The sequence below is a fragment of the Hydra vulgaris genome, chromosome 03, assembly GCF_038396675.1.
Source record: "Hydra vulgaris chromosome 03, alternate assembly HydraT2T_AEP".
In the NCBI taxonomy this organism is placed as follows: domain Eukaryota; kingdom Metazoa; phylum Cnidaria; class Hydrozoa; order Anthoathecata; family Hydridae; genus Hydra; species Hydra vulgaris.
The window spans coordinates 46,362,859-46,379,615 of NC_088922.1; the positions used below are offsets into that span (position 1 = coordinate 46,362,859).

Sequence of the window (16,757 nt, forward strand, 5' to 3'; positions counted from 1 at the left end):
CTAAGTGTCCTCTGGTCCCAGTGTCAATTCAGAAGTCTGTGGCAATTGCCCTGACAGGATACTCCAAGAATAGTCCTTTTGGGATAACAGAATGGGATACCTTAACAAAATACCCTGGTGTAGACCCAGAGTGGAACTTTGGGATGTCGGTTTTAGGCAAAAGCTGGAGGTCTTCTTGTGTTCATACTGTACCATAAGGCGCAAACCCATACGGTACTCGAGACGTCTATGACACACTTATATCAATAATGTATGTTTACCACCCTAATAATACAGACCACATAATAATTGATAACAAAATTTCGTTTACAAAATCAAACATAAAGCTCTCTTCAGAAGAAGGTTTGCTCTTTCAAAATGGTTGAATACTTGAAAATGAGCAAAGTATGGGCCATAAAGCAACTGAAGTACTTTTAAATAATGGCGTCCCATCAACATTCACAACTAATTCAATTTTCTCCAGATCTGGAAATTTACTTAAATGTTTTAAAATATTAGTTTCCAAACCATAATAAATGTAATCGCCACCACACTTATTCTGCAGAGGAATGTTACATGGAGTTTTCAATAATTGGAAGTTCCGCATGGCCATTGTTTCTCAAAATAAAAAGAAGTTGATTTGATGCAGAATAAGAAGTTTGGTTCACAACAACCCATTCCGCTAATTTTTCACGAAGATTTCCATTTACTGTTTTTTTCATGTCATTAATGTCTGATTCTGATTCTTGTGTCTTGAATCATGGAAACATTTATATCTATACGTTTCCATGATTCAAGACACAAGAATCAGAACTACCCGAGTCAAGATTGGAATCTGAGTCAAAATCTGTTTCTTCAACACCTTTAAGTTTTTCCTCAATTAATTCTTCTGAAACAACTCTATAATCTGAAATAAATATTTATTGTTTATTTGTTTTTGTTGTATTATCTGTCTCAGTAAATAAATCAATTACTATTTTATTCATTTTTCTCCATTACATATTCTGTGATGACATATCAACTGAATACTTTTATTTCTATAAATAAATATATTATCAGGTTAGCCAGGAATATATTTTATATAGCGTTTTTGCAATATTGGTAATAATATTGTTATTGTTCTACTAAATATTAAGATTTTTTTATAAAATTGTCACATATATATATATATATATATATATATATATATATATATATATATATATATAAATATAAGTAAAAAATTTACGTTCATATATTCAACAGTGCTCGATGAATGATTTCAGAGCTATATAACTTATATAGCAAACTTATATTATTAATATAAGTTTATTTTATATTATTAATATAAGTTTATTAATATAAATACAAACTTATATTATTAATATAAGTTTGTATAAGAGATTAAATAAAAATAACTACATAATTTTTTTACAACGTAAAGTTGTAAGAAGTCTTAAATGTAATTTATAAATGTATAGTGTCAGCCCCAAACAAAAGTATATATTGGACTATTAGAAAGAGAATGGAAAAAGAGATGGGGAAACCACAAACAATCATTTGTTAGCGATTCCACGGCTTAACAAAAAACATTTGACGTTTGACAAAAAACACGTAATTTTCATAAACTTTGCTCTGTTATATCTTTTTGTATGGTTAAGCTAGCGCCTTGAGGTTTTTTGCATCAGTTAGTGTTACTCAATTTCTTTGCAACCGTATATAGAAAGTATTAAGCTTTGTATGGCTTCATTTATATATTACCCATATCTTGAGACCACTTTTCATAAAAAAACTTGCCGCGGGAACGTTTTTTTAAAACGAAGCTTTTGAAGGTAAGGATTCCTAAGATCTTAAACACATCTAATTTTTATGAAACTTTCCATATTTATTAAGAAAAGGACGGGGAATCTAATGGAATCTGGACGTTTTTTAACATTTATACAAAAAATTTTAGTTCTCAGCGTTTAAAAACTTCAAGGTTGATTTATATAAAAAAAAAAGTGTTTTTGAAAAACGTCCAGGTGGAAATTGCAAGTTTAGCCTTTCCTCTATTTAAAACAAGTATTTACTTAAGTTTACCTAAAGAATTGGTACTTAGGATTTGCATATATAAATTATGTGTATATATATATATGCTTTTGTTCGCGTATTTAATGACGTTATCTGTTTTGATTTTTGCGTTTGTTTTGGTTAGATTATGAAAATTAAATTGAAAGTGAAAGTATAATTCTTAAAATTTTAATCAAATGAAAATACATCTTTTCATTTTTCCCAGGTAAAAGGTCTGCATTCTTCAAGAAAGTTAAAATCTTGATTTTTACTATTTTAACTACAGGTTGCTCTTATTTAAACTGTTTTTTTCAAAACAAAAACCTGAAAATAGTATTCAACAAAAGCTTATGAAAATGGAGTTGTGTAAGAAATTTATTATATCTTTTTATATTTATTTGCCTCTATTTGTTTGTTGATTAAATACTATGAACTCTTGTAATAATTATTTTAATTCCTTTTTTTTTAGGTGTTGACATTAACAATAGTCTCACCAAAATGGTTGCTCCATCTATAAGTCAAGAAAGTAAGTCAAAATTTTAAATTAGGAATACTGTAGCACAAATTTTTTTCATTTTATTAATTCAATTTATTAGAACCAAAATAATCCACCCCTTATTTTTCTTTATGTCACTTAAATTAAGTTTAATTTTAATTTTAGTATCTGACACTGTTATGGATTATCTTAATATTAATGGAGGCATTGTATCCCTCAAAAATCCAGATTTGGTTTTAACCAATCGCCATTTTTTACAAATTTGTAAAGAAAAAGATAAATTTAACTTGACATAGCCAAATCTTTCAGTATTTTTTACATCCTTGTTTAAATACCCTATATCTAGAGTTATGCTGATCAAGTGCCTTCAAAAGTCAAAAGATTTTATTGCAAAAGTAAATCGTGCCAAAAATTTTGATTTAAGAAAGTATTTTTTAAGCTCTGCTTTATCTTTTATTGGTGCTTTTCCGGATGTTGTTGGTTTGTCACCTTCTAATGCTTGTTCTACCCCAACTTCTATCCACAATAGTGATATTGTTCCAAATCAAATTACTGTTTCTGTATCTTCTGATTTGAACTTGCAAATTGCTAATGATGATTTTTTGTGTTCTGTTACCCCAAACTCTATTGTATACACCCCTTTAGGAAATGATTCTGAAAATTTTCTTCTTGAAGCGCAAGTTAATGAAGTGAATCTGCCAGTTTCCAATTCAGATAAAAAACTACCTATATTATCAGGTGATTTGGCCTATCAAATAAAAAAATACAAACAGAGAATTAATTATCTTAAATTACAAAACAGACAAATTAATAAAAGATGTAATGAATATAAAAGAAAATATCAAGCAATCTTGTCAAAATAAAATGTCAGAAATGTCAACAAAAGAGAAGTTAGAAAGGATTGTAGGATTAACCAATTGTTGCAAAAAAATTTTAGATTAGAAAAAGAAATTGATTTGGCTAGAAAACGTTCACAATCAGATAGACAAAAGGCATGGTATTTTAAGAAAAAAATTGAAAACACTGTTTTGAAAACATCTGATGAAGCGAATGACTCAATCTTAAAGGAGAGTTTAAATTACTTTGAAAATCTTTCAGAAGAGCTGAAGGAAAGAGTTAACTTTTTTGAAAAAAATGTAATTGATGTTTTTGAAGGAGGTAGATATAATGATGAAATTCGCTCTGTATATTATGACCTTTTAAGTAAAAATGTTTCTGTTAACAATGTTGAATCAGTTATCAGAACTGTACTACAAAAAATGGCTGGAATTTCATGTGGCACACTTCCAAAAAAATCTTTGGCTGCTGAATTTTTTAGTGAAATGAACCTTTTATCAAAAGCACAGGTTAGAGAGGCTATATTGGATAGTACACACAATGTTCTTCATACAGATGGCACAAAGTATAATTTTAGAGAGATTGGTAGTTTTCAAGTCACAACGTCATCTGGAAGCTACACGTTTGGGATAGAAGATATGTTTTCAGGCGAGGCACAATCTTATTTTGGAGAGCTAAAAAATTTACTCACTGATATGTCTCAGATATTTTCTCCTGAAAAAGAAAACTATGAGGATGATCTTCGGAAGCTTATTTTTTCATTCAAATCTTTGATGACAGATCGCACCATAGTTAATTCAAGTTTTTTTAGCCAATTTAAACATTGGAGAGAAGCAATTTTGCCTTTTGTTGTTGAAAACTATGAACTACTTCCTTTAAATGAAAAATTAAAAATTTCTCAAATGCATCATGTTTTTTGTGGCTTACATGTTATCCATAATTTAGGAATATATGCAGAAAAAGCAATCATAGAATGGGAAAAAGTGGTTGAGCAGGAAGGTAGTGTTCATGGTGGTTTTATAAATTCTCAAAACTCACGTACCTTTGATATTTTGTATGAACTTTCAAAACTTACAAGCTATAGACATGGCGATCAACGGAACGGGAAAGCTGATGAATGGAGGGCATTTTTGCGTAAAAAGTTTTCAAAAAATTTTATGGTTTCATTTCTGCATCATCGGTTTAACATTATATTTTTACTTGGTGGAGCAACGTATTTTCATAAAGATCATCTTAAAGAATTTGTTTTTAATCTTGATGGTTCAAATTTCCTTCATGAATCAATTAGGCATGATATTGACAACATAATTTTTCATGCTTCAACCAGAGCTCTGGGAATTTTTAATAAACTGATATCAGGACCTCTTTTTCGTATTATTGAAGAAGAAGGTCATATTTTTTCTTTAAATACCGTTTGGTCGCAAATGTTTAATTATTTTGTTTGTTGTTCTTCTGATGCATCAATAATGTTAAGTGGTTCTACATTTTTTGATGTCAAATATCTCACTAAGGATGAATTGTTTGATTGTTTGTTTTTTAACTGTAATGACCCACTTTTGGATGCCTTAACACAAGAATGTCTTGAAGTTATATGTTGTTCGTGTTCAGTTATGATCCAGAGTCAGTTAAGAGACCAATTGCCTGGAGGGAAATATCACAATCCAGATGTTGGTGTCCTTGAGGAAACTCAAAACTGTCCGCGTACTAACATTGTGTCTGAACGTGACTTTGCTTCTTATGACCGCAGGTTAAAAATGAAACCTAACATGACAACAGTAGCTGCAGCTGGTGTCATCATGTTTAACAATAACAAAACAGCTGATTGGATATATGGGAAATCCCAGGAAGAATTGGCAAGGCTAGTTTTACTAGCAAGGCGAAATAGAAAAGGATATATCAGAAAGTACAGAGAAAAAAAAGCAAATATATTGCAGTACAAAATCGATGAGATGGACAAGCGCAACTTAGAAAAGGAAATAAAGGAGCAAAAGGCAAGCGAAGAAAAAGAGTTTTTGACAACAGAAATTGGGAAGGATGGTGGTTTAATTTTGTGTAAAGAGGATTTTGAGCAAATCTTAGGTACTGAAAATGAAATTGTAATGAAGTTGCAAAGACAAATTAAATTTCGAAAAAAAGTACTACAGCAAAAATTTCCAGAAAAGTGGCTACAGTTAGGAGAAAAGGTAAAAGGTGAAAATTACAAAAAATTTGGTATAGAGGCGTTAAAAACAAACCTGCTATCAATTTTTAAGTTTTTAAAAGATGCTCCAGAACAACGAGCAAATACAATAAAATGTTCAGTCATCAGACAGAATAATGAAAGACAAGAAATGTTGTTAACATTAAAAAAAAAGGTCAGATTAGAGGGTGACACTAGATTATTAATGGAAACTAGAAAAATAATAAGAGCAGGCACATCAAAGGGAGGGGTTCCAAAGTTTTTAGGAAAAAGAATTAAACATAAAATGGTAGATGAAGGTGGAAAGGATGTATGGTATTCAGGGCTCGTAGTAAGTGTTTTAGATGACAATGAATTTGATGATGAATGCGAGTTTGAGATACTATATGACGGATTTGAGGATAAATACGATATCGAGTTAGTCAAAGAGTGGAGGATGAAATGTGTTGTGATAGAGGGAAAGGCTGATGGTTATGTGGAGGGCGAAATTCGAAAAAAACAAAAATGTTGTTAATATTGTTTTTGACGCAATGTCAATTCAACTTCAATTTATTGCATTTATATTTGCTATTATTATTATTCAATTTAATGTCTTTATGTTTGTAATCTGTTTGGTCATCTGGAGCAGTGTTTGCGCACCCACAATTCTTTATATGTATATTTGATTTCTGTTGGACCTCTGCAGCCATGACAACATACTGGTAAGTTATGTTTTCTATTTTTGCGCTGATGTACCATTAATATATCTATCCTTGTGTTTAGGTATTTGTGAGTCATTATATGTATATTTTTGTAGGTGCATCTACAAGTCATAATATGAATACCTGTCTTCTGTTCACCTCTACAGCGGTGTTGATCTACTGATTAGTAATTATTTGTATGTTTGTGTTTATGCACCCGTAAGTCATTATATGTATGTTTGTGTTTATGTACCCGTCAGTCATTATATGTATGTTTGTGTTTATGTACCCGTCAGTAATTTTGTGTATGTTTGTGTTCTGTTGGACCTCTGGAGCGGTGTTGACGCATCCGTAAGTCACTATATGTATGTTTGTGTTTATGTACCGGTTAGTCATTATGTGTATGTTTGTGTTCTGTTGGACCTCTGGAGCGGTGTTGACGCACCCGTAAGTCACTATATGTATGTTTGTGTTTATGTACCCGTCAGTCATTTTGTGTATGTTTGTGTTCTGTTGGACCTCTGGAGCGGTGTTACGCACCCGTAAGTCACTATATGTATGTTTGTGTTTATGTACCCGTCAGTCATTTTGTGTATGTTTGTGTTCTGTTGGACCTCTGGAGCGGTGTTGACGCACCCGTAAGTCACTATATGTATGTATGTGTTTATGTACCGGTTAGTCATTATGTGTATGTTTGTGTTCTGTTGGACCTCTGGAGCGGTGTTGACGCACCCGTAAGTCAATATATATATGTTTGTGTTTATGTACCCATCAGTCATTATGCGTATGTTTGTGTTCTGTTGGACCTCTGGAGCGGTGTTGACGCACCCGTAAGTCACTATATGTATGTTTGTGTTTATGTACCCGTCAGTCATTATGTGTATGTTGGTGTTCTGTTGGACCTCTGGAGCGGTGTTGACGCACCCGTAAGTCACTATATGTATGTATGTGTTTATGTACCAGTTAGTCATTATGTGTATGTTTGTGTTCTGTTGGACCTTTGGAGCGGTGTTGACGCACCCGTAAGTCAATATATGTAAGTTTCTGTTTATGTACCTGTAAGTCATTATATGTATGTCTATGTTCTGTTGGAATTGTATGTATGTCTGTGTTCTCTGGTACAGCATTCATGCACGCGTAAGTCATTATATGTATATTTATGTTTTGTTAAAGAAAAAAAAAGTTTTTAGACCATGAAGGAACATATACAGTAAAATGATGCTGAATGATTACTCACACAAATAAGAATTTTTGTAGCACTTAGGGACAGTCACAGTAAAAGGATGAGACCTAATTGAATGATAAGTAATAAAAGAATGAATTTTAGCAGATGGCATAAGAGACACTAGCTCCTTAAAACATCACCCTTTATAGTATTTGTAGAAAAGAGTAAGAGAAGCAACACTATGACAGTGCGACAATGGTTGGCTACAGCGGCAGGTCTTGGTATTCTATAATTATTTTTATTTTTAATTTTTGTTAATAAACTTGTGTCACCCTCTAATCTGAGGTTTTGTTAACAACATTTCTCTTTTCTTTTTGATTTTTTTTTCGAAATTTATTTGTCTTTGCAACTTTATTACAATTTCAGTCACAATAAAAGGATAAGACTTAATTGAATGACGAGTAACACGAGAATGAATTTCAGTAGATGGCACAAGAGACGCTAGCTCTTTAGAGCAGTGCTCATTATAGTATTTGTAGAAAAGAGGAAAAGAGAAAGAGAAGCAACATTACGACGATGTGATAATGGTTGGAGGTTGGCTGCAAGAGCAGGTCCAACTATGTTTACAATGCATTTTTGAACCTTGACTAAAAGAGAAAGGGCATTATTGGAAGATCCGCCCCAGATGGGGCAACAGTATTCCATACTAGGAAGGATTTGAGATTTATAGAGATAAAGAATAAAATCCGGAGTAAGAAAGTGTTGAGCTCAATAAAGAGATGCAACCTTAGCAGATGCTAATTTTGCAATGGATTTGATATACAGTTTCCAAGAAAGATAGGAAGTAAGAGCTAATCCTAGAAGACGAAGGGTAGATGACTCATGGAGTACATTACTGTTAATAAATATAGGAAGATCTAGATTATGGAGATAACGATTAGCTGAAAAAAATTATGTTTTCTTTGAGTTAAAGTTCACCAGCCACTGTGAGCCTAATGCTGTAGCAGAAGTGAGATCCTTTTTAAGCTCAAATGCCCTCTTCAAGCAATCAGAGAGTGTTGCGTTCTTATCAAGGCAGGAATAAATGGTAGTATCAGCTGTAAAATGAGGCGATTGAAATCCATAGTGATGATCAGAAAGTAAGTTATTAGATTCAAGAGGAGAGCATAAGTGTTTGTTAATTAAAGACTCAAAACCCTTGCTTATAATTAGACCATTAGATATATCTACCTTCTTCAAAAACGTCAATTACATGTTACAAATTAAAATGTCTTTATTTGATAGGTGAAATCACCAGGTAATATAGGTAGTATCCAAATTAGAAACTGGAAGATTCACTTGATTAAATTGCGTTTTAATAAGAAAGTTTTTAGAACCATTTCCTAAAGGGATGTATGCAATAGAAGTTGGGGTAACAGCATGAAAAGTCATCATTAGCAATTTTCAAAATTAAATCAGAAGGTACAACAACAGTAATTTGATTGGGAACAATTTTACTATTGTGGATAGAAGTAGGGGTAGAGCAAGCATCAGAAGGTAACTACTTTTAAAGTTGGAAGTTACTGGAAGAGCCTAGATGAAGTTTATATATATATATATATATTTTTTTTTTTTTTTTTTGTTATTCACCTCCTCAAGGCCAAGAAGGCCACTACAGATGAGGAGGCTACTTAATAGTGGTTATAACCCTCTCTCAACTCTATAACTCCGAAACACGAACCTCGATGAACAAGGCCGCTGCTCGGAGAAACTAGTTGAGCGCAGTACTACCAGGGGCGTGGTAGGGATCGAACTCGGAACCTCTCGCTTATGAAGCGAGCGTTTTACCACAACACCACTACTGCATATATAGCTAGATAACAATTAACAGACAACTTAAAAAATTGCAAAAAGATGGGTAAGTCCATAATGCCAGACTTTATCAAAAGCCTTTGAGATCCAGAGCAGTAGAATTTGCCTAACCACCTCTATGTAATGCTATGTAGTACCATTCTGTAACAACAGTTAGCAAGTCAGTTCTTAAACAAGATGATTGAAATCCATTTGTTTCTTATGTCATCTGCAAATAGAGCCACCTTTAAGCTTTTCAGGATGATCACTAGTTTTGGTTAAAAGTTAACCCATTACTTAGTGACACAAGTGTGACTTAGGAGCGTTTAGTGCCACAGGGTCTGTGTGTTTTGTGATTGTGATGTTATTGTTGTGATGTTTTGTGTTGATAGACAACTTGGCTTACCTTCTCGATGGTGTCTATTGTTAAAAATGATTATTAGTTTGTTTCGTTACTGAAACTTGCTACTTCCAATCATTCACTAAAAGCCAAGAAATAAGTTTTAGAATAAAAACATTTTTCTATGTTATTTTCATTTTTTTTTATCTTAGGCGTTTTCATAGGTTCACATAAGCAATCTTAAAGAGTAAGTTTCTTATTTTATACTTATTTAGTTTTAAATGTTTCTAATTTATATATTTCTAAAATGAATTAACAAAATATTTTTAACACGTTATTGTGTATCTGTGTTTCTAATAATAATATTTTTACATTTTTAGATATAATTTCTGCTGTTATACCTGCCTATTGCAGTTGTAAGTACTCCAAATTTCAGAAAGTTCGTTTGCTGTAAGTTATTTTCATTAAAAATTAAATTTTAACTTTATTGAAGAAACTTCTGTTTGTTAAATAGGTTATTCTGAATAATTTCGACAGATTTTAATGCCCTTTTGTAGTAATTTACTGACCGGTCTGTAAATTATACAATAATTTCAAAATGATGTATGATTTGGATTCCATGATTCCTTTATGCATATTTGTATGGTGTAATTATAATAAAACCCCAAATTTTATTTTCCAAAACTAAGTAAATAAGTGAAAACCATCAGTCTGTAAAATAGATGATTCTGGTTAATCTCGTCAGATGAATAAAAATGGGACCATTATGAAAAATTTCGAATCAAATTTAATAACGGTTGAAAAATATCAAATATATTCAAAGTCGGTATGCCCAGTTGGTTTGTGTAGCCCTTTTGCAGTAATTTACTGACCGGTCTGTAAATTATACAATGATTTCAAAATGATGTACTATTTGGATTCCATGGTTCCTTTATGCACATTTGTATAGTGTTATTATAATATAACCCCAAATTTTATTTTCTAAAACTAAGTAAATAAGTGAAAACCCTCAGTCTGTAAAATAGATGATTCTGGTAAATCTCGTCAGTTGAACAAAAAAATTTTGGGGTATTTTATTTTCTTATAGTTGTTGGATCACTATTGAAAATTTAAAGTCAAATGTAATAATGGTTTAAAAGTTATTCTAAAGTTAATATGACACCAAAACTAAGTAAATAAGTTAAAACCCACAGTCTGTAAAATAGACAAATCTGGACTATCCCGACTGAGTTAAATAAAAATATTTTGGTATTTTATTTTCTTATAGTTGGTGAATCAACATGGAAAATTTCAAGTCAAATGTAATAACGGTTCAAGAGTTATTCAAGAGTTAATATGACACCAAAACTAAGTAAATAAGTAAAAACCCTCAGTCTGTAAAATAGACAGTTCTGGGCAATCCCGACAGAATTTAAAAATTTTTTTTTTGTATTTTCTTTTCTTATAGTTGTTGAATCATTATGGAAAATTTCAAGTCGAATGTAATAACGGTTCAAAAGTTATTCAAAAGTCAATATGATCCAAAAATACTCTCTTTTTCGGTGCCATAACACTGCAAATTTTCCATACTTAAGCCCTATACCTTTCGTCAAAAAATCATCAATTTTTGCACTACAAAAAATTCAATAACTTTGGATCCGCTTAACTTCAAAGGTCGAATGACCCCTCATTTTTTAAGTCAGGTCAAGCTCTATACGATGATATAAATTATATATGTTTTTTTAGATTATAAAAAAATCGTCTGGAATGGCTACATTTGTAAACAGAAAACTACAAAATTCAACCACCCTTTCCAAATACAAATGGAACTTAAAAGAAAACCTTAAAATAACACCCAGTTTATTTTTGTAACTTATTAGTTACAAAAAAATAAAAAAATGTATTTTTGTAATTGAAGCTGTGTAAAACAATGTTTCGTAAGAAAAAGAGAATTCTTTTCAATAATCATTAATAATATTAAAATTGAAGCATTTTTACTTCCAACCAGGAGAATAAAAAACGAAAATTATAAACTAAAAAATCTTTAATTATTACCCATAAATGAAAAACATATATGTAATGTTGTAAATACTACCACTTTTAAATAAAATACAATTAAAAATAGCACATTTCTGCGAGTGATTAGCCATCTTTATTTTAATAAGAAGTCTTATTTGTCTCTATATCAAAACGAAAGTAAAAAGACGTGTTGATTTAACGTTGATTAAATCAACATTAGGTTATTAACGATAAATCAACGTGGAATAAACGTTGAAAATTCTGACGTTGAGGTTTCCACCTCGATAAGACGTTGAATCAACGACTTTTTCTACAACGTTAGTTTATCAACTACAAATCAACGTGAAATAGACGTTGAAACTTCTGACGTTAACATTTCAACCACCCTAAGACATTGACATGACGACGTTTGCTTGCTGGGTACGATTTAAACGTTGTTTATTTAACATTGTTTCAACGTTAAATCAACGTTGACAAAAAAACTTAATAAAAAAACCGTCAGTTGAATTGGTGCTTAAAGTAAAAATAGTTAAAGCGAAAAAGTAATAAAGCAATATTTTAGTATAATATGCTAAACAGAGGGTGTTTATGTTTGAAATTTTGAATTTTCAAAAACATTTTATTTAGTATTCAAATTTCTACTTGTTCTTACAACAAAATAAATTAATGGCTTATTTAAGAAACTGGCGAAAATGCCACTCTAATGTTCTAGCTCTGGCAGAATCATCTTCTAGTAGTGAAGAAGAGAAAGTCGAAAAAATAATGACAATTCAAAATTTACACAAAATATCAGTTAAGTAGAAGAAGACAAAAATTCGGAAAGCGATTATAAATGTGAAGAATTTCTTTATGATTATTTGTCTCAAAGTGACAATGACACTGTGTTTTCTCAGTTTTGAAATTGAAAAAAACGATGTTTCTTTGAATCACAAACTGGCGAAATGGCAGTAGAGCACTGCTGTTCACGTGAATAAGTAAACAAGCTGTTAGCAATACTGATAGCAGAAGCCTTATGCTATCTGCAAAAACAGCTTTTTGTATAACAGTCTCAAGACCAAAATAACAGTATTGACCACCACACTTGCTTTCGTTCCGAGTTCGATCCCCACCACGTCCCTGGTAGTACCGCGCTTAACTTGTTTCTCCGCGCAGCGGCCATGTTCCTCAAAGTTCGTGTTTCGGAGTTATAGAGTTGAGAGAGGGTTATAACCACTATTAAGTAGCCTCCTCATTAAGTAGCCTTCTCGGCCTTGAGGAGGTGAATAACAAAAAAAACAAAAAAAAAACTGTATATATTAGAACAATGGGTTCTTATTTGGTAGTATATTTCAATGGTTTAAGGGCAATTATTGTTAAATGTCTACAGTTTCATTTTCATTAATATGATTATAATACATTATGAGCGAGGTTAGACAATTTTTACAATCAGATGCTATTCCTGGTGTTAACTTGTTATTCAGATAAGAACTGATTATTTTTTTTCTTGTTATACTAACAGAAGTTTACCCGACTATATGGTGCTATGAAAGGTATACCTTTATAAGATATATAAAACTTTTTTATTTTTATTTACAGCTTCTTCTATTGAATACGATGAAGCGACTGAAACTTTAATTGATAGCATTTTGTCTGACTTCTTAAAATACGTTCCATTTCGAAAAGGTGGCGGAAAAGAAAGGAAATTAGATTGATTGTTATAAATGTTTACATATATTTCAATAAAGAAATGTTTTCTTGATGTCTACTAATATTTTGTTTTCAGTGTTAATTCAACATTACCAAAAAAAAATTTCAGTTATAAAAAAACGTAGGATTGAATTGATGTTTTAAGTAAAATAAGAAAAGCTTAACTGATATAATATTTTGATTTTTAATAAAAGCAAAAATACTAATGATGTGGTATTAAAAATTGGTATTAATATTAATGTTTATTAAATGAAGATGTGTAAAAAATAAGTTTCAAGTTATTATTTGGTCTTTAAAATTGTTTGAATGATAATTTATTATTTATTGAGATGTTTTTTTTTTAAATTTTTGTTGCTTTTATATTATCAATCAAACTAAGTTATTGTTATGTGATATTTTATAATGCACTTTATATTATATTTTGTATTAATAATGAATATTATCTATTTTTGTTCACTATTCCGTATTACTCTTATATAGTTAATTATGTTTTAGCAACATGGGATTCTTTCATTATTTTCCTTTGATACCTTGAGTTATTTAAACATAATATATTCAGAACTATGCAGATTAATAGAATAATAAATATATTCATAAAAATGAATTTAAAATATAATAAATTTATAAAATAAAGAAAATCTTATCTTTGCTAATAATTTCTACTAATATTATTGTTTAGCAAGTATCATGGTTATAAAATGTCAAGATTTAGCTAGTTTAACTAGGCCTGTTAGTACACTTACATTATGGTTTCTTCGTTTTTATATTAGTTCATATAATATTTTCAAAATCAAATATGTGGAAAGGAGCTGTTTGGAATGAAGATTTTCAAGGAAAAGAAGGTGTAATTCCGTTTAATTGGTTTTGTAATAAAACTGTTTATTGGCCTCCAGGTACCAAAGCATTGACTACACTAAAATGCTGAGAAGAATTGGCTTAAGTTTCCACAAATTAAAACTAAATTCTCTTCAGGTATTACATTTATATATTACAATTGTTATTTTTTAAATAATTTTGTTAGGAAGAGTTATTTTGTTGATACAAAATAAATAACTATTCCCATAACTATTTCAATTCCACAGAAAGCAAACAGGATTGTGAAAAGTTTGAATTTACAACTACAAAAGAAAAAAGTTATAATGAGAATGTCTATTTACGAAAAAAGAAAACATAAACAAAGAGAATTTCCCAACTAGGTATTAGTTTTATGTGCTTGGATTTTATAAATTACAATTTTTATACCTAAAAATAAAAATGTTTCTGTAATTTATACCATAAATTTATTGGAAAAATATACTTAGAATCACTAATTTATATGGCTTTGTAAATGGAATACCTTTATAAGTTGTAACACCTTCCCATTCATTATATTTTTTTCAAGTTTGCCTTTTTTGATTTTTTTAAATATCTTTTTTTTATTTACAGCTTCTTCTATTGTATTCAATGAAGCAAAAGAAACCTGGGTCAATGGAATATTGTTTGATTTTCTAAAATACACTCCATTTCAAAAAGGTGATAAAAAGAGAAGAAATTTGTGTAGATTTTATTCAATTATTTGTAGATCATATTCAATTATATGTAAATATATGTAATATTTAAATATATTTTTCAATAAAACAACTTTTATCTCTTGCTTTAATAATACTATTTTAATTAAACTAAACTGAAAAAGTTTGAAATAGTCTAAGTATAGACTATGAGTAGATTTAATATCCATAATATACCTTAATAATGTAATAGAGAAGTGCAACAGCACTATTAGACATGCATACTACGTTTTGATGGTAATCTTGGTTTTTATCAACGCTTTCTGTGATTACAAAACATTTTTTAACAGCCGGTTTAACGTTGATAAATCAACGTTAAAAAAACTGTCATTCTGAACGTTGTTTCAACGTAAATTCAACGTTATTGTAACGTTTTTTTGCGTCGAGTCAACGTTAATATAACGTTTGAACCTAACGTTGAATTAACGTTGATAAATCAACGTTGAAAAAAACTTTCATTCTAAACGTTAAATTAACGTAAATTCAACGTTAGGTTTCACCGTAAGTTCAACGTTATTTCAACGTTGTTTGCCGGCTGGGGTTATATTATAAGTTAAATAATATATATAATAATAATATATAAATATATACAATACTTAAGTTTAGACATATGTAAATCTAAGTTAAAATTACATTTTATAATAAGATTATTTATCCAAATTTAAATATTATGTATACGAGTGATATTTTCTTATTATCGACGTATAAAACCCAAAAAAACGTATAACAACAAATACCAAGTTGTTTATGAGGCTTATTTCTGATCTAAAATGATTTACAAGTTTTAAATTTTTTATAACAAAAACAGTTTTTGCGTCACAAATTTACCCGAATTATTTTAAAAATCTACGGGGCAAGTTGGCCACATGGCCAACATACCCCGGTTGCATCGGGCCAATCTGCCCCATTGTCATGTTTAGAGTATGAACAACTTTCTTCTTAAACCATCAACTATTTTTGTGGAACATTATATATTAAAATAATCCTTACACTTTAAGCTTTAAATATGACACTTGAATAATGCTGAACTGTCAAACGTCAGTGAGTATAAACATGTTTAACAAGTTTTTCAAAATTTACTTTGATGTATCAAAAGTTGTTAAAACGGCCCTACGCACTCAAATAAGGTCCAATAAATATAATTTTTTTTTTAAGGATTGAATTACTACCAATCTTCACTAAGATTTCCAGCTTTTTAAAGCGTCTAGTCTTTGAATAAACTCGAATGAGCCAACCTATTCCGTGGGCCAATGTGCCCCGGTCTCCCACATATACATATATATATATATATATATATATATATATATATATATATATATATATATATATATATATATATATATATATATATGATAATTGATAAGTGTTTTTCTATGAACATACTTTCTTTAAGTTTTAACTCGAACAAATTCAAGTTAAAACTCAAAGAAAGTATGTTCATAGAATGGTTATATGTACCTGGTATTTTTGTTTGCTACTATTTTTTATACATATTGCGTATCTTTTTAACCTACTCTTTCGTTATTTCCTATTTCTTTAGTATGATATGATAAACATTTTAATTAATTTTATTGTACTTTTGTAATTATATTATTATTAGTTTGTACAAAAATAATTATATTTTGTATTGCTTTTTTTAACACTTTTATAGGTATTTTAACAAATTTTAAATATTTAGTTTTAACTGAAGATGACTAGTGTTAGTCGAAACATGTATTGTATTTTATGAATTAAATGGTTTTACAAATTGAAAAATTTGCTTCGTTTTTGAATTTATATATATATATATATATATATATATATATATATATATATATATATATATATATATATATATATATATATATATATATATATATATATATATATGTATGTATATATATATATATATATATATATATATAAATATATATATTTATATATGTATATATATATATATACATATATATATCTATATATATGTAAATATACATATATATTATATATATATAT

General features: G+C 29.6%; 1 protein-coding gene and 1 long non-coding RNA gene across 9 annotated transcripts; both read left to right on the forward strand.

Moving 5' to 3' along the window:
• The first annotated feature begins 1,373 nt into the window (after positions 1 to 1,373).
• On the forward strand, positions 1,374 to 13,341 carry LOC136078202 (uncharacterized). Of its 8 annotated transcripts, none has more exons than XM_065793426.1 (8): positions 1,374 to 1,790; positions 2,234 to 2,373; positions 2,477 to 2,533; positions 2,669 to 6,220; positions 6,316 to 6,396; positions 9,747 to 9,781; positions 9,915 to 9,984; positions 13,108 to 13,341. In XM_065793426.1, exon 4 carries the CDS (start codon positions 3,763 to 3,765, stop codon positions 6,031 to 6,033), a length of 2,271 nt encoding a protein of 756 aa, XP_065649498.1. In that variant the 5' UTR covers positions 1,374 to 1,790; positions 2,234 to 2,373; positions 2,477 to 2,533; positions 2,669 to 3,762; the 3' UTR covers positions 6,034 to 6,220; positions 6,316 to 6,396; positions 9,747 to 9,781; positions 9,915 to 9,984; positions 13,108 to 13,341. The 8 variants fall into 8 exon arrangements, with proteins under 8 accessions (XP_065649498.1, XP_065649500.1, XP_065649497.1 ...); XM_065793428.1 differs by having other exon boundaries at positions 6,316 to 6,386; XM_065793425.1 differs by lacking the exon at positions 13,108 to 13,341 and adding an exon at positions 11,260 to 11,348.
• A 439-nt stretch (positions 13,342 to 13,780) lies between these two features.
• On the forward strand, positions 13,781 to 14,832 carry LOC136078204 (uncharacterized). The gene is made up of 3 exons (XR_010637605.1): positions 13,781 to 14,190; positions 14,301 to 14,414; positions 14,644 to 14,832. It is a non-coding gene; the product is annotated as an uncharacterized LOC136078204 (long non-coding RNA).
• Positions 14,833 to 16,757: the final 1,925 nt, after the last annotated feature.

What these genes read in the sequence shown, in the direction of transcription:
- LOC136078202 (XM_065793426.1), top strand. Translation starts at nt 3,763, where the DNA reads ATGGCTGGAATTTCATGTGGCACACTTCCAAAAAAATCTTTGGCTGCT.